This window comes from Patella vulgata, chromosome 1 (assembly GCF_932274485.2).
Source record: "Patella vulgata chromosome 1, xgPatVulg1.2, whole genome shotgun sequence".
Lineage (NCBI taxonomy): Eukaryota > Metazoa > Mollusca > Gastropoda > Patellidae > Patella > Patella vulgata.
This window is the reverse complement of record NC_065879.2, coordinates 92,679,763-92,704,211: the sequence shown is the minus strand read 5'-3', so window position 1 is coordinate 92,704,211 and position 24,449 is coordinate 92,679,763. Positions and strand designations below refer to the sequence as shown.

General features: G+C 35.1%; 2 protein-coding genes across 2 annotated transcripts in view; one reads left to right on the top strand and one right to left on the bottom strand.

Moving 5' to 3' along the window:
• The window catches only part of LOC126818321 (zinc finger protein 664), a 312,810-nt gene that overhangs the window by 94,225 nt on the left and 194,136 nt on the right, over positions 1–24,449 (top strand). The gene's annotated exons all lie outside the window — the stretch shown is intronic.
• On the bottom strand, positions 3,459–13,251 carry LOC126817737 (zinc finger protein 271). The gene is made up of 2 exons (XM_050544874.2): positions 12,950–13,251; positions 3,459–5,618 (listed from the first exon to the last, which is right to left on the bottom strand). The coding sequence occupies exons 1-2, from the start codon at positions 12,950–12,952 to the stop codon at positions 4,101–4,103; spliced, it is 1,521 nt and encodes a 506-aa protein (XP_050400831.2). The 5' UTR covers positions 12,953–13,251; the 3' UTR covers positions 3,459–4,100.

The following is a 24,449-nucleotide window of genomic DNA, read 5'->3' as shown; positions in this document are numbered from 1 at the left end:
CTGTAAGAGTGCTTGTGTTGAATGATTCATTACAAAATGAAATCAAATTAAATTGGGTTTAACGTCCTACTGTTCTGCTCCTACCGGGCTAATGAAGGCAGGCATACACCATACATATTATATCTTACCATGTTGATTATTTATTTTTGTGTATTATGGTGTTATAACTTCTCAATATGTTGACATTATTCTTCAAGTTGTTTTACAATAGTTACTGAATACACTCAGTCGATTCCAAGTCTCAATAAATGTACCGGTAGTTGAATCAAAGTTAAATACATGTGAAGTATTGCGGTAGATTCCTCGACTCGTAAGACTTTACAGTTCACCTTCCAAGTCAACGACTTGACTGACAACCGTGTGATAATCGTCTAAACTCATTTCCGGTATAATTGATTTTTAGGTTGTATATCGATTAAAAACGTGGATCATCCGAACACGAATAACTCATTGTTGAAATACACGCCAACTTTAAATGCGCGTGTACATTTAGTTGGCGCTAACAGTGAAAATCGTCTGTGGATATAACAGTTATCATACAGTAATTATCAGAATAATAATAAAATAATGTTGTACAGTTGATCCAGGTTCCCTGTGGCCATGCTAAACTGTGCTAGAAGTTCCAACCTCTAAATGGAAATGAAATGAAATGGGGTTTAACGTCCTACTATTCTGCTCCGAACTGGGCTAATAAAAATGGGCATGAGGGAAATTTAGCCCAAACAGTGGCACTACAGCCTACTCTTACTTGTATATCTAATTCCAACTGTCAAGGGTTCTTTTACGTGCACGCCAATGTATACACGGGACCTTGGTTTTACGCCGCATCCGAACAAGGGTGAACAACCCCAGAAAATCTAGTTGAACTTTCTTGGCCAATGCAGGGCTTGAACACCCGAACTCCAGGCTAGCGAGCCAGCATCTTACCCAATTTCACTTAGCCAATTTCACTTAGCCACTGTGATCCCCCCTCTACCTGTAGCCAAATGGATGGGACAATATGGATAGAACAGTCATATTAAAATATAGATAGAACAACAGTCTGATAGAAATATAGATGGAACAACAGTCAGATTAAAGTATAGATAGAACAACAGTCAGATAGAAATATAGATGGAACAGTCAGATTAAAGTATAGATGGAACAACAGTCAGATAGAAATATAGATGGAACAACAGTCAGATTAAAGTATAGATAGAACAACAGTCTGATAGAAATATAGATGGAACAACAGTCAGATTAAAGTATAGATAGAACAACAGTCAGATAGAAATATAGATGGAACAGTCAGATTAAAGTATAGATGGAACAACAGTCAGATTAAAATATTCAACAGAATCGGATTTAACATAAAGTGTGTTTGTGATTTTGGTTTAGCATCTGGTGTCATGACACGAATGAATTTTATCCATAGAGTGGTTTTTACATGCACCAACAGGCACTCATATACCATATGTTGGTTTTACGTCCAATCAGAAGAACTAGACGCATTTCTCTAGTCAACACAGTACATTCATATTGTGAGACAAGTGTCCCAACCTGGGACATTCAGATTGTAAGTTCAGTGTCCTACTCCTATCATAGGACAATCAGATTGTGAGCCAGGGTCCTTACCCTGGCCGGGGAATTCAGATTTTGAGACCAGGATATTCAGAATGTAAGATCAGTGTCCTAGATCGGAACATTCAGACTATGAGACCTGTTTTCTAACCCGAGACATTCAGATTGTGAGACAAGTGTCCTAGGCCGGAGCATTCAGACTATGAGACCAGTTATCTAACCCGGGAGGCCGGGACATTCAGATTGTAAGACTAATATCCTAACCCAGGATATACAGATTTTGAGACCAATTTGTTACACTGGAATATTCAGACTATGAGACCAATTTGCTACACTGGGCCACTGAGATTGTGAGACCAGTGTACAAAACCCGGACATTCAGGTTGTGAGGCATATGTCCTAATCTGGGACATAGAGATCGTGTGACCAGTGTCCTGGACTGAAACATTAACATTGGGAGATCAGTGTCCTAACCCGGGACATACAGATTGTGAGACCAGGACATTCAGGTTGCAAGACCAGTGTCCTAACCCAGGACAGGACCATTGTCCTAGACCAGGACATCCAGACTGTGAGACCAGTGTCCTAATCGTGGACAGACATTCAGGTTGGGAGACCAGGGGTCTGTTTCACGAAATTTTAACTAAAGATAAAATCCAAATTTTAGTAGAAACTTTAATTTTGATTGGCTAAGCACTAAAATCAATCTAATATTATCCAATCAAACTATTAAAATATGGATTTTATCTCAGTTAAATTTGGTGAAACAGGCCCCCCTGTGTCCTAACCCGGGACATACATGTACTGATTGCAAGACCATTATCCACACAACCACTGTGACTACTGAATGGACTTATAGACACAGGTGGTTAAAAGCTACTTATAGACACAGGTGGTTAAAAGCTACATTGTTCTTCTTGGTCCTTTTTCTCACAGCAATGTTTCTGACACATCATCAATGAAAGCCAGTTGTCAACTGAATTGCAGTTTCATGCACAATAGCCAGTTATCAAACCCCCAAGTCATGCACAATAGCCAGTTATCAAACCCCCAAGCCATGCACAATAGCCAGTTGTCAAACCCCCAAGTCATGCACAATAGCCAGTTGTCAAACCCACAAGTCATGCACAATACCCAGTTGTCAAACCCCCAAGTCATGCACAATAGCCAGTTGACAAACCCCCAAGTCATGCACAATAGCCAGTTGTCAAACAGATTAGAACTTCAGACAAGATTTTCTTCTACAGCTTTATTTCATGTGATTACAGGTTCATATATATTTATTTCAAATTTAAAGGACAATATTGGTGCCAGTCATTATCACATATGTGTTAGAGCTGGTTAAACACATTCCAAATATATTTTTAACACAGAGATCATTGCTACGATAGCTGAGTAATACAGGTTTCCCGTATCGGAAGTGACGAACACCAAAGGAAAACATGAGTCGCCGCTCTATATAACTGACTGAAGCGACGAGTGATAACAGATACATGGCCGAATTTCTGCTCACTAATAATTTCTTCGAAGACCAAAAGTTGTTATATGGGACTGTAAGAGGATATCTGACAATTCAATAAAATAATTGAATGTCATTAGATAAGAGAACACGAGAAAAATAGAAATATTCCGTACATTCCCTTGTTTATATTCATTCTATACCTTATAAAAACACGGTAATGCACGGACTTTTTCTGTTTTTCTTTCGTGTTCTCTTATCTAGTGGCAGTCAATTCTTTTTATGAATTGTCAGATATTATCTAACAGTCTCACACAACAACTGTTGGTCCTCAAAGGAATTATTAGTGAGCAGAAATTCGGCCGTATATCTGTTATCACTCGTCGCTTCAGTCAGTTATATTGAGCGGTGACTCGTGTTTTCCTTTGGCGTTCGTCACTTCTGATACGGGAAACCTGTATTACTCAGCTACTGTAGCAATGATCTCTGTGTTAAAAGTATATTTGGAATGTGTTTAACCAGCTCTAACACATATGTGATAATGACTGGCACCAATATTGTCCTTTAAGGCCTAATACATAAAACATGATATCATGAACTAGTTGATTTAATTATGATTATTTCTGAATGAATAATTTTTTTTAAAAAAAGGTTCACCTTCTCCCATCATTATAAAAAAATCAATGACTAATGGTTAATATATATATCTATATTTCATGTGATTACAGATTAATATATATCTATATTTCATGTGATTACAGGTTCATGTATATCTATATTTCATGTGATTACAGGTATATATATATCTTCATTTCATGTGATTACAGGTTCATATATATCTATATTTCATGTGGTTACAAGACTAATTTCTCATGCATCATATCCTGTGGTCAACGGATTGCTGTCATGTATCCAGCCTGCAGCGAAACAGATTATTGATTCATGCATCACAGCCTGTAGGCTAGACAAGGAATATATCAAGTACTATGGCAGGCACTAGAGGTTTTGTACCTGACAAAGCCTGAATCTGTGCCTGACATTGTCAGTGACAGGTGCCTTATTTCCAGGCTTGAACTATGGACTATTCATTGTTAAGCATCATCTCTCCCTCCTCTCTCTCTCTCTTTCTCTTCAATTGATAAGGTGTCGCTCCAGTATGAGTTCCCCTGTGATTATGTAGGTTTCCATGCTGAGCAAATGATTTACTACAAACATCACATTTATAAGGTTTCTCACCGGTATGAACTCTTGTATGAATCTGTAGACGGCTTTTAGTCCTAAATGATTTACTACAAACATTGCATCTATATGGTTTCTCGCCAGAATGAATTCTCACGTGAGACTGTAGACAACTACTTTGAGCAAACGTTTTACTACAAACATCGCATTTATAAGGTTTTTCACCAGTATGAATTCTCATATGTGACTGTAGGTCTCCACCCTGGGTGAATGATTTACCACAAACATCACATTTATAAGGTTTATCGCCTGTATGAATTCTTGTATGAATCTGTAGAGCGCTTTTAGTCATAAATGATTTACTACAAACATCACATTTATAATGTCTCTCGCCAGTGTGAATTTTAATGTGTTTCTGTAGAGTATAACTTTCAGTGAATGATTTACTACAAACATCACATTTATAAGGTTTTTCACCTGTGTGAGTTCTGATGTGTGCCTGTATACTACTATAATGTGCAAATGATTTATTACAAACATCACATTTATATGGCTTGTCGCCAGTATGAATTCTCATGTGTGACTGTAGACCACCACAATGAGCAAATGATTTACTACAAACATCGCATTTATAAGGTTTTTCACCAGTATGAATTCTCATGTGTTTCTGTAGGTCTCCAACCCGAGGGAATGATTTACTACAAACATCACATGTATATGCATCTCCAGAATGAATTTTAATGTGTGAACGTAGGTATCCAACCCGTGTGAACGATTTCCTACAGACATCACATTCAAAAGGTTTTTCACCAGTATGAATTCTCACGTGGTTCTGTAGACTACTATAATGTGCAAATGCTTTACTACAAACATCACATTTATATGGCTTCTCGCCAGTATGAGTTATCATGTGTCTTTGTAGAGAACTACGTTCAGCGAATGATTTATCACAAACATCACATTTATAAGGCTTCTCACCAGTATGAATTCTCATGTGTTTCTGTAGAGTTCCACTTCCAGAAAATGATTTACTACAAACATCACACTTATAAGGTTTTTCACTAGTATGTGTTCTTCTGTGTGACTTCAGGCTACTACTATGACCAAATGATTTACTACAAACATCACATTTATAAGGTTTTACTCTAGTATGTGTTCTGATGTGTGACTTCAGGGTACTACTATGAGCAAATGATTTACTACAAACATCACATTTATAAGGTTTTTCCCTAGTATGAAATTTCATGTGTGAGTGTAGTTCTGCACGCTCTATAAATGATTTATCACAAACATCACATTTATATGGCTTCTCTCCTGTATGAATTTTCATGTGTCTCTGCAAAGTTCCATGATGTGGGTATGACTTATTACATAAACCACATTTATAAGGTTTTTCTCCAGTTATAACATCATTAGTTGCCTGTAATATATAAAAGTTATAACATCATTAGTTTCCTGTAATATATAAAAGATATAACATCATTGGTTTCCTGTAATATATAATAGTTATAATATCATTAGTTTCCTGTAATCTATAAAGGTTATAACATCATTAGTATCCTGTAATATATAAAAGTTATTACAACATTAGTATCCTGTAATATATAAAAGTTATAACATAATTACTTTACTGTAAAATATAAAAGTATAACATCATTAGTTTCCTGTTATAAATAAATGTTATAACATCATTAGTTGCCTGTAATATATAAAAGTTATAACATCATTAGTCTCCTGTAATATATAAAAGTTATTACAACATTAGTCTCCTGTAATATATAAAAGTTATAATATCATTAGTATCCTGCAATATATTAAAGTTATAACATAATTACTTTACTGTAAAATATAAAAGTTGTATAATATTATTAGTTTCGTGTAATGTATAAAAGTTATAACATCATTAGTATCCTGTAATATATAAAAGTTATAACATCATTGGTTTCCTGTAATATATAAAAGTTATAGCATCATTAGTTCCCTGTAATATATAAAAGTTTTAACAACATTAGTATCCTGTAATATATAAAAGTTATAACATCATTAGTCTCCTGTAATATATAAAAGTTATAACATCATTAGTATCCTGTAATATATAAAAGTTATAACATCATTAGTTTCCTGTAATATATAAAAGTTATAGAATCATTAGTTTCCTGTAATATATAAAAGTTAAAACATCATTAGTTTCCTGGTCCTATACTATACCCTCTATAGGACAAGGTCGTACAATATAACTATAGGCTTTTATAATTCAATGTATATGTTTCCTAAAGTCCTTGACAAGTTCTTTCATATTAGTGTCTGTATGAAAATATCCCATCAACGTATTACTTGTCCAATTTCATGTTTCATAAATGTAGCCTAAATTTTTGTTCTTTTTTTTTTTTCAAAAATGAAATGGGGTTTAACGTCCCACTGTTCTGCTCCTAACCTGGGCTAATGAAGGAAGACGGGCATACGCCATACAGTGTGCTATGGGGGAAATTTTGCCTGGGCAGCGGCGCTACGGCCTACTCTTATATCGAATTCCAACTGCCAAGGGATCTTTTATGTGCACGCCAATGTGTACACAGGACCTCGGTTTTTCGTACCATCCGAACGACTAGATAGCTGTCCTTGTCAGGCCCTCCGTCCTGCATCACTGACAAGGGGAAACCATTTTTTTTTTCAATTTAAAAAAAATTGTTAACTTTTACATAAATCATATTAAAAATATTGTTTTTAGGTTCAGTTTCCAAGAAGTAGGATCAACTGCCCAACCTCATGGGTTTTCTGTGCTGCGTTCCCACTGCAAAAGACCCTTACTGACAAGCAAATTATTGAATTAAAATGGTGGCTTATATTAGTCCCAAAATAACCTAGTCTGAATCAAGTGGAGTTAAAACCCTCTCTACATCCTTCTTTCTTGAAATGGATATTTTAGAATTTGCGTGATGGGGGCAAATGTAATGCAAAATAACAAACAGTCGTCAAATTAAGTCTAACCCTGTTCATTGATAACCACTTTTCCTGAAAAAAGGGAGTCTTATTTTTCATCTGAATGATTGTGAATTTACTTAGGAGTAGGCTACACAACCAGTTATTCTACCAAGTTTCATGTTAATTCATTAAAAAACAATTTTTTTACATAGAACTTGAACCAAATTACCACTTTTTGGAACAGATTTTGATTTCGGACTGAAAAAAAAAAATAATAATAATAAAAATTGAATATTAAAAAAAAAGTAGAAGCCTGATCCTAAAAATTTAAACGGTTTCGAAATTCTAATATTCGGGCAATTATTTCTGTCAGGTTTCAAAGCAATTGCTCCCAAAAATAAAATTTGGTTGGTACATGCTAATTTACTGTCTGATTCATCGTAAATTTAAACGGATTTCTTCGATTATGAACAAACTACTTAACGTTGGTTATTATAAACTTACCTGTGTGTTTGTAATGAACTCCCGTTCGATAAAATCCATTGCACAACTAATTATCACAACGATGAAAACAAGTTCTCTCTTGAAAAATTGAAATATCACCAACTTTTCCCAGAGAAAAATACCAATATGGAAGATGGTTACGTCACTCTGCGGAAGATATCATTTCGTATTAGGGGTGACAGCATAGGAAATTCAAGTACAATTACGACAAGAATCCATGACCACTCGGACCAAAGATCACTCGGTTCAAGACCAGTCGGACCAAGTGATAGACCAGTCAGCCCAAACAAATAGACTACTCGGACCATACAAAAAGACTATTCGGACCCAACAGAAAGACGACTCGGACCAATAATAAAATGTTGTTTTAATAAATTGATAATTGCGTTTGTTTTAATATAATTACTCGAACCAATAATAAAGTGTTATTTTAATAAATTGATAATTGTGTTTATTTTAATATGACTACTTGAACCAATAATAAAGTGTTATTTGAATAAATTGATAATTGTGTGTGTTTTAATATGACTACTCGAAGTAATAATAACTTGTTGTTTGAATAAATTGATAATTGTATTCCAAATCGCAAAATATCGAGAACCACACTTGTAGTCACGTTTAAAAAGGGGCATATAAACGTCCGGTCTTCCAGTGACCGCCCTAGACACTTAAAACCTTTAGCCAAATTTTTAGCCAAATCAAAATTTGATTAGCCAATTCAGGAAGTTGTAGCCAAATATTTTATATCATTTTTATTCAAGTTTGTTTATTACATATGAAAATAAATGTTTAATATGTACTTATTTTGTACACTAGAGTATTATTTTATATCATTGACTGTCCAAAAGTTTACATTTTCAGGAAGAATAAATACAGATAACAAAAAATGTTTATAGGACAGATTACTTCAGACACATGATTTAGTTCGTCCGCATAGTAGAAAAGACACGACGTTCCTTCTTAAGGCACCACTCATCAAACGCTCTTACAAATTCAAAATCTATGCTTTCCGGTCCTTCCATTTTTATAAGCATGAGATCATTGAGTGAGGTTACTTTTAAATTTGAACGTCGACTGTTCTTAATATAGTTCTGGTGTGAAAACCCCCTCTCTGCATCCACTGTTGTAGGTGGAATAACAAGACTAAGTTCAGCCAGTTTACAGACTGATGGATACATATTTTCATACTTCAAAATAACTTCTCTTATAAAAGACTCATGTGATAAATGGGAATACTTTTTAGATATTAGTAAATGTTTGAATCCAGTCCACTCAGATAACAAAGTGGTTTTATTATCAAACATTAATGGAACTGTGGTACCGGTAATCAACTGATTATGTTTATCAGTTTTATAATTAGAATTATTTTCACTGAAATGAGTGAATAAAATGTCCATGGACTCAATTCCATAATTTTCTGGAAGTTGGTAAGTTTCATTTTCTTGATACAATTCTCTTCTATCAAACACAGAAAGTGCTTTCACAACATTATCATTAGGACTAAAACGAGCACTAAGATTTTCAATTAAATTGGTAATAAATTTCTCCTTCACCTTCTCAAACTTCTTGACTAGATCAGCATTTAGGTTAATTAAATGTCCCTTAAAGTCAAAGTTTGGGACAGGTTTTGCACTACCCCACCCAAAAGGCAAAGATTTCGAAAATTCCACAAATACTGGTCCATCATGTAACTGGAGTTCTGATAAATTACATATGGTTAATTCTATTTGATTTATTGTGTCTGCATAAGAAAGATTGCTTCTTTGTAATGACAGACACAGTCGATTGAGGGGCTCTAACACGTCAGCCAAATAATGAGTCAATGCTAAAAAATCAAATTTGGACATTTTCTTAACAAATCCTTGAGCCTTAACCTTCTGACGCCCATCTTCATTAACAAGACAAGAAAGAATGCTGTCATATGTTTTCAGTACTGTGTTGACTGTAGCATGGAAACTAAGCCACCTTGTGGAAAAAGCTTGCTTAATTTTCAAGTGGGCTTCCCCAAGATGAGTCTGTGATGATTTTAGATTCCTGGTTGTCCTTGGCGAGTCCTTGAAAAATTTTGCAAGTTCATTTAAAGTTTGTTGATATTTATCCAATTCTTGTATGCTTGAGGCAGCTTGACCACTGGCAAGTGCAAGTTTGTGGGCAGCACAATGAAATGAGAGTATTAAGGGGTTATCCAATTTAAATCTTGTTGTGACCCCTGTTTTTGAACCCACCATAGTGGAAGCCCCATCAGTACCAAGACTAATTAAATTATTTTGATTTAAGTCCTTTTCTTCAAGTGTATGTTTAAGTAACTTATAAATTTCAGCAGCTGTGCACCCCTCATAAAGTTCTTTTATGGCAAGGAATTTAGTTCTTACAATGCCGTTTGTTACAAATCTGATGTATATGATTAAGTTTTGTATATTACTTGTATCTGTGGATTCATCAAAAATCAAAGAATAAAATTTTGCTCCTTTAATTTTGCTTAAATTATCAGTTTCAATTATATCTGCAATAACGCGAATCATGTCATCCACAGAGTTATGACTGGTATAGCTTAACTTCAATCCACTTTGTTCGTTGCTATCTTTATTTAAATTGTTAGTATTACTACCTAAAATATTTAAACTTTCAAGGCCCTGATCGATTAAAAGTTTATTTAGGCTGTCCAGTTTGTCTTTGGGCATTTCTTCCTTTATAAGCCAGTAGACATTCTTCATTATAGAAATGATTCCTGTTTTAATTTTGGTATTGACACAGGAAATGGCCTTAGGCATGTCCTGATTGTCCTGAGCTGTCATGGCGGCTATACTAAATTTATGATCTGTCGATTTTTCATGTTTCTTAAAGTCGTCACTTTTGGGGTTATTAGTGTCTTTTCCAGAAGTAAATACGTTACTTTGACCAGACTGGAGGCATAATTTACAAAATATATAACCACCTTCAATTTTCAACCAATGAAATTGCTTTAACCAGTAACTCTTAATTTTACGTTTTTCACAAGTTTTGCGTTCAGCTGTGATACTTGTACTACCACATGTACTGTCATTGTCCACACCCAAATTATTAGAACTCGTAGAGGGCAAGTTCATGTCTATAGTTGTTGTCAGGTTAACGTCAGTCCGGTCTGGGTTCAAGTTAATGTCTAATTTTTGTCTACATGTAGTCGATGGAGCCAATGACGGATTTGGGTCACAGGTGACACTCTGACTCTCGGTCTCGGAAGAAGATTGTGGATTAACAATAACACGCGTAGTCGTAGGAAGGAAAAAGGAATCTATCCTCCTTACTTTGGGTTTACTTGAATTAGTTGTCATTATTGTGCGAGAAAGTTTATTGTGCTGATATTTGCTACGTACGTAAGCATAGAAATATTGTAGTTAAGCGGATGTAAACAACGCAGCGCCACACAAAAGGGGCGTAACTGTGTTGAATACTCGAGACTCGATCTTTCGGTCGTTTTAATGCGTAGCATTGACTGATTTGCGACCTGTAAGATTGAGACTAGAGTAATTAATATACTAAAAATAGACACTCCATCGAGTCGATCGAAAGAAGCTTTGAAAGTTTGAACGATACGATTTCAAGTTTAATATTATCAGATTTACGAAATAGCACTCTCTAAAATTCATTCGCCAAAATTTTCGCCAGCATCATCATGTTATTCGCCAATAAAAATAATTATAGTCACTGGCGAATTGGCGAATGTCTAGGGCGGTCACTGGTCTTCGTATTATTATGTGCTATTTATATTAACGCATCAAGGGCGGATAACTTGAAAATGTGTCTCCACCCCCCCCCCCCATATATAGTAACCCAGGGGTTAGTGGGGTAGAACGGAATGAAACCACTGGGGATACCGCGAATGTGGAAAAATGAAAATAAGGCTATCAGACAAGAACAGTATACCCGTATATGTAGAAACTGTCAAAAGTCTGGACATACCGAGTCTCATTGCAAGAGTAAAGAAAAATTAGATTGATATTTTTTTTTGGAACCATTATTAATTAATTTTAAAACTAATCGTTGATTTATTTACGTACACAAAATTGAACCAAACAACTCTAAATATAAGAATTCCGTATAAGAATTATTTGCTTCTTTGTATTGTGATTTAATAATAAATAAATAGCATATTGTCTAGCCTTATAATATAATTTAATTGGTCCGACTGGTCTTGTTTTGGTCCGACTGGTCTTAGTCCGAGTAGTCTTTGGTCCGAGTGGTCTGGATACCTACGACAATTGGCATTGAGTTTGAGCGTTCGCACACATAACTACCCGCATTCCTGTATTTAGTTACCGTCTTTTACATTCTATTTTTACGCGCATCCGTGCAATCAGTGATATTTCAAATGTGAAGAAAATTTGATAGACTGGCGATCAATGGTTTCCATATAAATCTCCTATGTAATTGCCTTCAATTGATATTTTTCGTCGCCCAAACCCATATACGATCAAAATGATCGCGCTGTCAAACTATCTTTCAATGTTAACCAACCCCCGCAACAGGTATATTGGATTCGACCAATACGTCACGAAGACATTGTTGACATCGACTCTGTCGAAATTACAAGTAAATTTTTAAATTTTTCAAGAGAGAAATTGTTCTCATCGTTGTGATAATTAGTTGTGCAATGGATTTTATCGAACGGGAGTTCATTACAAACACACAGGTAAGTTTATAATAACCAAAGTTAAGTAGTTTGTTCATAATCGAAGAAATCTGTTTAAAATTTACGATGAATCAGACAGTAGTGCATAACATTGGCATTGTTGGTTGATCTGACTACTTTGTTCATTCATCTTTCCATTTCTGTTTTTATTCTCTTTTATCCTTTGTATGTGGATTATGGGTTAGGGCCCATTAACTTGGGATTGAGAAATGAGCGCTTAGCCTATTTCAGACCTGAACATGGGACAAAATTTGAAATCTGCAAAACATTAATTACATTTATGTACGAAAATTGCTTTTATTTTCTTGGAAATATCACATCAATATCTCTCTTTTAATCTCCCCCTTACTCATTCTCACACACCACAAGCTTCAGTATTCACTCCATTGTTTATTCAGACAAAGAGATTTTCCTCTTCTCTTTGTTGAAAAAGGGCCAACTAAAAAATTTTATATTATGGATTATTCAATATTTAAAAATAGCTGCCGGTCGATACTTATAATAATAATAATAATAATAATCGTTTTCTATAGCGCTGAACATTCAGTCAGTCTGACTGTTCTGTGGCGCTTTACAATGTATAGTAAAGATACGATTATAAAAAACACACATGTATGTACAAATAAACAAAAGAATACAAAGAAATATAGTCTTACCATATCGATTATTTAAAACTACGGTTAACGTAAAATCACTTCCGAACGTTACTTATACTAGTTATAGGTACCGTGGAGTAGATTACACTTTTAAGGGGCGATTTAATACAATAAAATCTTATTTTACCATGTTGATTACATCCCAAACTTTGGCTACCTGTAGATGAGTCACTGGGTGCGGCACGTGTTCATTATTTACTTCTGTGAATCTAGGTCACTGTTGCCCGCCAAAACAACATTTCCGGTGTATTATATTTTAAGGTTGTATCTCGATTAAAGACACGGATCAACCCAACACGAATAATTCATCTTTCAAATTCAAACTCGCATGTAAAAAATCATCAACTATTCCTTTCTTTATCAAAAAGATCAATAGAATAATGTAGGTTACTATAGTAATCCTTATAAGATTACATGTCATTTTGGGACCCACGTCATTTGGGACTCGCGTCATTTGGGACTCAAAAAAATATGACCACGACGTTTGGGACTTTGGTATATGTCGTTTGGGACTCGGGTATACGACGTTTGGGACTCGGGTATACGACGTTTGGGACTCAGGTATACGGCGTTTGAGGCGTTTGAGGCTCGAGAAAAAATGGTGGGCACACAATGCCAATTGAATTATAAATATATTTTATTATAATAAAAAAAATACCAACGATTTAAATAAAATTTATTTTAACAATACATTTATTTAATACATAATTCACAGATTGAATAAAATTTATTTTAAGAATACATTTATTTAATACATAATTCACAGATTGAATTGAATAAAATTTATTTCAACAATACATTTATTTAATACATAATTTACAGATTGAATAAAAATTATTGTAAAAAGATAAATCAAGAAAATAAATGTTGTGTAGATATAACAGTTGCTATTTATCAGGTTCTTTTTTGCTATCTCTGGGTACTGGGTACTAATTACTATAATTGTTCGGGGGGTGGATGGCCGAATGGTTAGCGTGCGCGCGCTGTATCACGAGGCCTGTCATTGAGTCAACTGGCGTGGTTTCGAATCCCCGGTTGTACGTGACAAGGAGTAGGGTCGCCTGTCCAATCTCGTGGGTTTTCTCCGGGTCCTCCGGTTTCCTCCCACTGCTAAAGACCCCTATGCGCAAGCGAATTATTGAAACAAAATTAAACCTAGTCTGTGTCGAGTGGACGTTAAACCCCATTTCTCTTTCTCTCTCTCTACAATTCTTCGAATCAACTTAGACGGAATATCTGTACTCATGACTTCAGCTAATTGATTACACAAGCCATTAATTTAATCAAATTTACATAGCTGGTGGTCCAAAAGTAGGAATATGCAATGTAAGTTGCTGAAATAATATGACGATAAATGTCGATATTATAGCGATGTATGAATGCAAGTATGCAATTACTAAGGTCTTGTTTATACGGAGTTTCGGCTATTATTATCCCAAATACATTATGCAATTAGTGAATTATGCAATTACTGACGTGAATAGAGTATGCATAAACTAACATGTTTGTTGTTTAAAAGACGACTATCCGTTAGGCCTAACCGTGGCCGGTTCATTTCAAAATGGATTAAGAACCCTGGTCCATATATATAAGATATTTTTTTTTAATAGTTTGCTGTTGAAATTTCCCCACCGTTGTACCTTTCCCAAATATTAAACAGCTTTCCCTCCACCTGCTTGTATTTTTTTTTTTTTTGATGTCGTCTCAAAGACACCTTGGACATCATGACAATATCTAATTCTATTTTTGACGATTCAATATATAACTCACAAATTAACAAATAAAATGGCAACATGAAAACACACCACTGTTCAATGGGAAATAAATTTGAACGGATCCACGTTTCCTCGACATAAGTAAGGACGGGCGCGAAATCTTCGGGGCATCTTTCTTTTAGATGAAAAAACATGTCTTCGATATGTTGTGCTGGTATGACAGGTAACGCCATTAGCTTTCTACAGTACTCGTATGCCTCTTTCTTTTGGTTGTATACAGTCTGAAATTAAATATTAAAATGTTGGTTATATACAGTATGAAATTAGTGATTATATTGTACCACGTATATCTATATTGTAGAATTAAAGAAGAATATATTGTAACATGTATATCTATATTGTAGAATTTTAAAGAAGAATCTATGTACCGTACCTGAAAGCCCTTTTCTTGGATTTTCTTGAACACTGCCTGGGTCCAGTGAAAAAATACAGACCTGGATGCGTATACCTCCGAAGCAACGTCGTAACGCCTGCCACAAACCTGCTTCAAAATCAACAACACACGCTTCCAGGGCTATGTCTTCTGGCAGAAGTTTATGGACTGCACGAAGCACCTGTAAATAAAATGAAAAGTGTAAATTTAAATATTTGTCAATTTAAAATTCAATCTGTTTTAATATTTGTCAATTTATAAGACGTTTATAATTTACTATTAATATTAATCCCCACTTATACAGTCAGTATTACCTTATAATAGTCGTCTTGGCTTTTACCCGACATCACACCAATGGCAACTGTCGGGTGGTCTCTCCAGTCTTAATGATTGCATGGATTGAAAAAACACTTATATGGATATACTACTTCTGAATTTATTAACATGCTACGTTTCGATACACATACAGATATCGTTATCAAGTAAATCACATACAGTCACAGATTCGTTCGTTCCTAGAGTTTTACCGTTTACGTCCACTTCCACCTAAGGTGATATCGTAGTTATGGTTTCCCCTGCTAATTAGTGTTTAATTGTTAGCTACTATCTCTCATCTCGTTAATCTCTTATAATTATTAGTTGGATCTGCTAAATTCAAATAATTTCTAATTGTCATCAATACATTACAGCCTTTCATCTTGTGGGGGATCAGGTGGCTAAGTGGGTAAGATGCTGGCTCGCTAGCCTGGAGGTCTGGTGTTCGATCCCTGCATTGGCCGAGAAAGTTCGCCCAGATCTTCCGGCATGGTTCCCCCTTGTCAGTGATGCAGGACGGAGTGCCTGACAAGAACTAGCTGTCTAATCCTTCGGATGATACGAAAAACCGAGGTCCCGTGTATACATTGGAATGCACGTAAAAGATCCATTGGCAGTTGGAATTCGATATAAGAGTAGGCGATAGTGCCGCTGCCCGGGCAAAATTTCCCTCATAGCACACTGTATGGCGTATGCCAGTCTTCATTAGCCCAGCATAGGAGCAGAACAGTAGGACGTTAAACCCCATTTCATTTCATTTCATTTCATTTCTTTCATCTTGTTTATCCTTTGTAATTATTTATCCATATTATTACTTCTCTCATCTTCTTAATTGTTATATGGTTTTCAATTGTTATCTATATATTGCACCACATTTTTGTTAAATATCATTATTTGCTTGATAACGATATTTGTATGTGTATCGAAACGTAGCATGTTAATAAATTCAGAAGTAGTATATCCATATAAGTGTTTTTAATTAGGTTACTATAGTATTTTATGTGATTCTACAGAATTCAACCAATCTGATTAAAATACAGGGGCCCGTTTCACGAAATTTTAACTAAGATAAAATCCAAACTTTAGTAATTTGATTGGATAATATTAGATTGATTTTAGTGCTTAACCAATCAAAATCGAAGTATCTACTAAAATTTGGATTTTATCTTTAGTTAAAATTTCGTGAAACAGGACCCTGAACTATATATTTCGTTTCGTTTTTTATACTTTCGATGGCCTACACTACATGAAGATCTGACAAGTTATAGCGAAAGGTCGCGCCAGGGGTCAAAAGACCGACTTATGACCCTATGGCGTCACACATTTGATTAACCAATCAGCATTGCTGTTACTAGTGGATTACCCACAGTTCCGTGCAAAACACGCCTAAAGCTCGCCATAACAGACCGTTTCATTGGCTTATCCCCGACACCATTCAGAACAGGAGTCAAATAACAACTCTTCCAGATCTATGTTGTAGTAAAGACAAGTAAAACGAAATTTTGAACTATAAAAAACGAAACGAAATAGATTGGAATTCAACAAAATATAAGAGAAGAAAGAGTTTATTCAGTAGATTTGTTTACAATACTACAGATTTGAAATAATTTACAATACTCTTGTATAGGATCGTTAGTTGATTGAGAAAATCTTAAAAAAAGGAATTAATTTAAAGATTTATTAGTTTTGGTGGAGTTGGCTGTAAAAACTGTAGTTTTACATAGAACTTAAATTGTGTTTGAGAGAGAGAGAGAGAGAGATAGAGAGGAGAGAGGAGAGAGAGAGATATGGGGCTTATGTCCACAAGACAGAAAGTAGGTCATTTCCGGATTAACATATTGTTCAGTTTTATTTCAATTTTATTTCAATAATTTGCTTCGGGGTAGGGATCTTTAGTGGTGGGAGGAAATCGAAGGAAGCATAGAAAATCTTATAATTTCATTTGCACTCCCTCAAAATTGGACACATTTCTTTTTTCTACAGTTCACTGTTCTACAGTTTGCCTTTTGGTGGTGTGTTCTACAGTTTGCCTTTGGTGTTCTGTTCAACCGTTCGTGGTGTGGTGATCGTGTTCTACAGTTCGTGGTGTGGTGGTCATGTTTGACTGGCTTCAGTGAAATTAAACGAAGTTTAATGTCTTACCTATCAGCACTGACTTATCCTTAGTCAGGCCCAGAGCCCTTCAACCTTCATCGCTGACATAGGGGAACCACACTGGGAAATCCTGATGAATATTCTCGACCAACGCAGGGATCGAACACAGGACCTTCAGGTATTACGAGCCAACATCTTACTCACTGAGCCATAGTGGCTCCCTATTGGGCCTATAATCATGCTCGTAAAAATGAAATGGGGTTTAACGTCCCACTGTTCTGCTCTGACTGGGCTAATGAAGACGGGCATACGCCATACAGTGTGCTATGAGGGAAATATCGCTCGGACAGTGGTGCTACGGCCTACTCTTAAATCGTATTCCAACTGCACGCAAATGTGTACATGGGACCTCTGTTTTCTGTCCCATCCGAACAACTAAACAGCTGTCCTTGTCAGGCCCTCGGTGCTACGGCCTACTCTTAAATCGTATTCCACCTGCACGCAAATGTGTACATGGGATCTCTGTTTTCTGTCCCATCCGAACAACTAAACAGCTGTCCTTGTCAGACCCTCCGTCCAGCACCACTGACAAAGGGGAACCACGCCAGAAAATCCCAATGAGCATTCTCGATTAACTTCGGTAAATATCCAGTCATAAACGGTGGTGTGTTGTCAAGTAGGGTGGGACGATGGTGTAGTATTGGGTAGTATTTGGTGATATTGGAGTGGTATTCGGGTGGTATTGGGTAAATCGTCCTGCCGGGTATATTCCACTGGTAGGTTCAGTTTCATCACCAGCTCAGTGACTCTGTGAGAAAGTTCTCAGGGGTAGGGATGTTGAGTTGCTATGGTGTAAGAAAGGTCTACAGGGGGTAGGGATGTTGTGTTGCTATTGTGTATGAGAGGTCTACTGGAGGTTGGGGTGTTGTGTTGCTATAGTGTAAGAAAGGTCTACAGGGGGTAGGGATGTTGACGGCCCTAATCGTGACACCCTTACATTTTCGTCCAGTTTTTTTTAGGGTATCCAGTATTTTTCTAGTATAATTAGGTGTCTCTACTTTCCATATATACCAAAATTGCCATACTTTTATTGGATATTATTGGGACAAGCCAATAGTGAGGATGATGTTCCCCGCTGAAATCTCAAAATAAATAGATGATACATATTAATTAATCACACATTTATTTTTTTCAAAAGTATCAAGCAATTAAACTGATTATCAACTATAAACTAAGTTCCATCACTCTCTATCAGATAGAATCAAAGTTATCTTTAAATAGTCCCCTGCTTTCTTCGAAAGGCAAGGGACAAAAATACTTTTGTCCAGTGCACATCGATCGATGTTTTTCAGGGTACCCGTTTTTTTCTAGTATAATTGGGTGTCTCTTTTTTCCATATATATCAAAATTGTCATACTTTTATTGGATACTTTTAGTTTTGAACAGCTGATTATTATTGCTAAATACACAAGATTAAATGATACCTACGTTACAGTGTTATGTGCCTTAGATTTAAGTCTGGGCTTTCATATCTTGCTGTAAATTATAAAATGATCTATCACATTGATTCTGTTTCTCCCCATATATGTAGATTACTATTCAATATGACAGATTTACTATAAATACACTGATCCCATGTGTTTCTGTAGATTACTATTCAATATGACAGATTTACTATAAATACACTGATCCCATGTGTTTCTGTAGATTACTATTCAATATGACAGATTTACTATAAATACACTGATCCCATGTGTTTCTGTAGATTACTATTCAATATGACAGATTTACTATAAATACACTGATCTCATGTGTTTCTGTAGATTACTATTCGATATGACAGATTTACTATAAATACACTGTTCTCATGTGTTTCTGTAGATTACTATTCGATATGACAGATTTACTATAAATACACTGATCCCATGTGTTTCTGTAGATTACTATTCAATATGACAGATTTACTATAAATACACTGTTCTCGTGTGATTCTGTAGATTATTATTCGAAATGACATATTTACTATAAATACACTGATCTCATGTGTTTCTGTAGATTACTATTCGATATGACAGATTTACTATAAATACACTGTTCACGTGTGATTCTGTAGATTATTATTCGAAATGACATATTTACTATAAATACACTGATCTCATGTCTTTCTGTAGATTACTATTCAATATGACAGATTTACTATAAATACACTGATCTCATGTGTTTCTGTAGATTACTATTCAATATGACAGATTTACTATAAATACACTGATCCCATGTGTTTCTGTAGATTACTATTCAATATGACAGATTTACTATAAATACACTGATCCCATGTGTTTCTGTAGATTACTATTCGATATTACAGATTTACTATAAATACACTGATCTCATGTGTTTCTGTAGATTACTATTCGATATGACAGATTTACTATAAATACACTGTTCCCATGTGTTTCTGTAGATTACTATTCGATATGACAGATTTACTACAGATACACTGATCCCATGTGTTTCTGTAGATTACTATTCGATATTACAGATATACTATAAATACACTGATCTCATGTGTTTCTGTAGATTACTATTCGAAATGACATATTTACTATAAATACACTGATCCCATGTGATTCTGTACATTATTATTCGATATGACAGATTTACTATAAATACACTGTTCTCGTGTGATTCTGTAGATTACTATTCGATATTACAGATTTACTATAAATACACTGTTCCCATGTGTTTCTGTAGATTACTATTCGATATTACAGATTTACTATAAATACACTGTTCTCGTGTGATTCTGTAGATTATTATTCGAAATGACATATTTACTATAAATAGTAAATTTATAAGGCTTTTCTTCAGTATGTGATCTAGTCTTCCGGTTGTTGATTAGTAGAATATGATTAGTAGAATATGATTAGTAGAATATGATCAGTAGAATATGATTAGTAGAATATAATCAGTAGAATATGATTAGTAGAATATGATCAGTAGAATATGATCAGTAGAATATGATTAGTAGAATATGATTAGTAGAATATGATTAGTAGAATATGATCAGTAGAATATGATCAGTAGAATATGATTAGTAGAATATGATTAGTAGAATATGATTAGTAGAATATGATCAGTAGAATATGATCAGTAGAATATGATTAGTAGAATATGATTAGTAGAATATGATCAGTAGAATATGATTAGTAGAATATGATCAGTAGAATATGATTAGTAGAATATAATCAGTAGAATATGATTAGTAGAATATGATCAGTAGAATATGATCAGTAGAATATGATTAGTAGAATATAATCAGTAGAATATGATTAGTAGAATATGATCAGTAGAATATGATTAGTAGAATATGATTAGTAGAATATGATCAGTAGAATATGATTAGTAGAATATAATCAGTAGAATATGATTAGTAGAATATGATTAGTAGAATATGATCAGTAGAATATGATCAGTAGAATATGATCAGTAGAATATGATGAGTAGAATATAATCAGTAGAATATGATTAGTAGAATATGATCAGTAGAATATGATTAGTAGAATATGATCAGTAGAATATGATTAGTAGAATATGATCAGTAGAATATGATTAGTAGAATATAATCAGTAGAATATGATTAGTAGAATATGATCAGTAGAATATGATTAGTAGAATATGATTAGTAGAATATGATCAGTAGAATATGATCAGTAGAATATGATTTAGTACAAACAAAAGCTTTCTCTTCGGTATAAATACTCATGTGTACTTGTAAGGTTCCACGATGTTTGAATAATTTACTACAGTATGGGATTTCATGTGCTTGTGTAGGGCTTCATGCTGTGTGAATGATTTACTACAAACATCATATTGATACCGTTTTTCTCCAGAATGAATTATCATGTGGTTTTGTAGGTTTCCAACTTGTATAAATGATTTACAACAAACATCACATTTATAAGGCTTCTCGCCAGTATGAATTCTCATGTGTTTCTGTAAAACATAGCAACGACTAAATAACTTATCACAAACATCACATTTATATGGCTTCTCTCCCATATGAATTCTCATGTGTTTATTTAAGGTTCCAGAGAGAGAGAGAGAGAGAGAGAGAAATGGGGTTTAACGTCCACTCGACACAAACTAGGTCATTTCGGGACTAACATATGGTTTAATTTTATTTCCATAATTCGCTTGCGCGTAGGGGTCTTTAGCAGTGGGAGGAAACCGGAGGACCCGGAGAAAACCCACGAGGTTGGACAGGCGACCCAACTCCTTGCCACGTACAACCGGGGATTCGAAACCACGCCAGTCGACTCAATGACAGACTTTGTGATACAGCGCGCGCACGCTAACCATTCAGCCATCCAACCCCCTTAAGGTTCCAGACTGTGAATGATTTACTACAAACATCACATTCATGAGATTTTGCTCTAGCATGATTTCGAATATATCTCTGTCGAATACTATTCTGGATGAAATATTTACTATAACTATCACACTGTAGGCCTACATGACAGTGACAGTCAGCTAACTGTTGGTTCACATCACCACATGCTTTCAACTCACTACCATTACAAGATTCAAACTCTAATTTATGATGTACTTCGCAATGTTTCTGTAAATCAGTGTCAGATTTAAATTTCTCATCACATAAATTACTCATGAACTGTTTTAATATCACCAGTTTTCTCTTCTTTAACATGACAATATTCATCTACATCATCAGTTTTCTCTTCTTTAACATGTATTTTATTGTGTTTTTCTAAATCATCATGTTGTTGAAAAATATCATCACAAACAACACACTGGTGAAATGTTTTAACATTAGTTTCCTGTAAAATATAAAAGTCATTAGTTCCCTGTAATATATAAAAGTTATAACATCATTAATTTCCTGTTAAAAACAAGGCCCAACACTATACCCTTTATAGAAAAAGATACTATACTATACCCTGTGTATAACATACCCTCTATAGAACAAGGTCTTATACTATACCCTTTATAGAACATGGTCCTATACTATACACTCTATAGAACAATGCCCTTTACTATACCCTTTGGTTCGTGAGTAAAGGGGTAGTGATAAATAGATACAAATTTAACGTCCAATACATCAAAATATTATGGACAGGATCATGGACATTCTTCAAGCGCCAGTTTTCCGCCAAATCTATTTCACTTGTGCACGAAGTGTTCCTCATTATGTCACCTGAAGTGAGGCAGATGTTCTCTTCTGTCGAAGCTCTTCTCATCTCACACTGCTGAACCCTGCTAGTTCCTGCTCAGCCGAGCGCTCCTTCAGCGGCGCCATATCAAACCTTGGCTGCGTAACTCCATGACGCATGATTTAATCATGAATGAAAATTGAGCAGCAAATCGGATCCTAATCCAGTAATATCGCAGGCTAGCGATGACATTGAGAGTTGATTATGCCAATTATGGTCTGGATAAGTTAATTAATGTCTAATTTATAATTTAGATAACATTTCAGGCCTAAAGAAAGACCTGCAATAGACAGATTTAGCTCTTGCATAATGCATGTTTGAAGGCGTGTGATGGTCATTTAATATATTCTGGTGAAGTCAAAGTTACTTGCTAATCACCACTAATCCTATGTAGCCATCTTCAAAGAGATTATCCTTAGAGCATTTTAATTGGACAGGTTAATTATTTGAAACCATGCTCAGATGATTACCTGTAGATTATGTGTGAACTGTTATTTTTGTCAAATGATTAATAGTCAGTTGTTAAAAATATCTAGTTTTTCTTTAAATTAATATTCTTTGGCCATTCTAATCAAACCGTTATGACCACATTCCCCATGATTTCTATTTAGAATTTCGGACAAATCAATCATTTCAGAAAGTAAGAGCACACGTCACATTGGCTCAGCAATTTCTGATTAAATGGTATCAAATTATATCTTATTGTTTGTTTGTTTTATCCCAACCCTGTCGACCTATCAATTCCAAGTCTCTATGACAACAGGAACTGGTAGAGGTGCGAAAGTGCAATAGCGCCACCGAAATGTCATGATACCACCCTATCAAGAAACATTATTTGAACCAAACCAAAAGATGCCGCTCCTAACGGTATAGTTAATGATAATGTAAATTTTATAATTAAAACGAGTTTAATTTTCTCAAGCTGCTGTAAAAACCAAAAAGCTAAATATTACTGTTATTCAGAATCATTAACAATAAAATTTTTACGGCTTTAATAGTTGATAGACATGTAGAAGAATTCTCATTGACTGTACTGCTGAGTATTCTCGCAGTGCGTGCCAAGCCAGAAAGCGGTTCAGGACTAGTCACTGAAGCGTGCACATTCGCTATGGTGAATTCAAGTTTTAATAAAGCAAATTTTGGCTGCTTAGGGCACCCTAACAATACAATAAATATATATCTATACATATTTTCCCATTACTAAATTTAAAATCGTACTGACGTTTTTTTGCTGTTTAGTATATCTATATATATTTTCCCACTACTAAATGCAGATATCATGAAGAACTACAGATCTTGTAAGTAACCTCAGTTAGGTGTCGAAACTGATAGAAAACAAGCAGCTTGTACAATATATGGTGCATGGTGAACAATAAGATGGCGAGAGAGAGAGAAATGGGGTTTAACATCCACTCGACATAAACTAGGTCATTTCGGGACTAACACATGGTTAAATTTTATTTCAATAATTCGCAGTGGCAGGAAACTGGAGGCCCCGGAGAAAACCCATGAGGTTGGACAGGCGACCCTACTCCTTGTCACGTACAACTGGAAAATTGAAACCCCGCCAGTAGACTCAATGACAGACAGTATGATACAGCGCGCGCGTGCTAACCATTCGGCCACCCCCCCCCCCAATAAGATGGCCATACACCACGCCATGTACTATAAGATGGAAATTTTTACCAGGAATTGCAACTGTACACACCAATGAT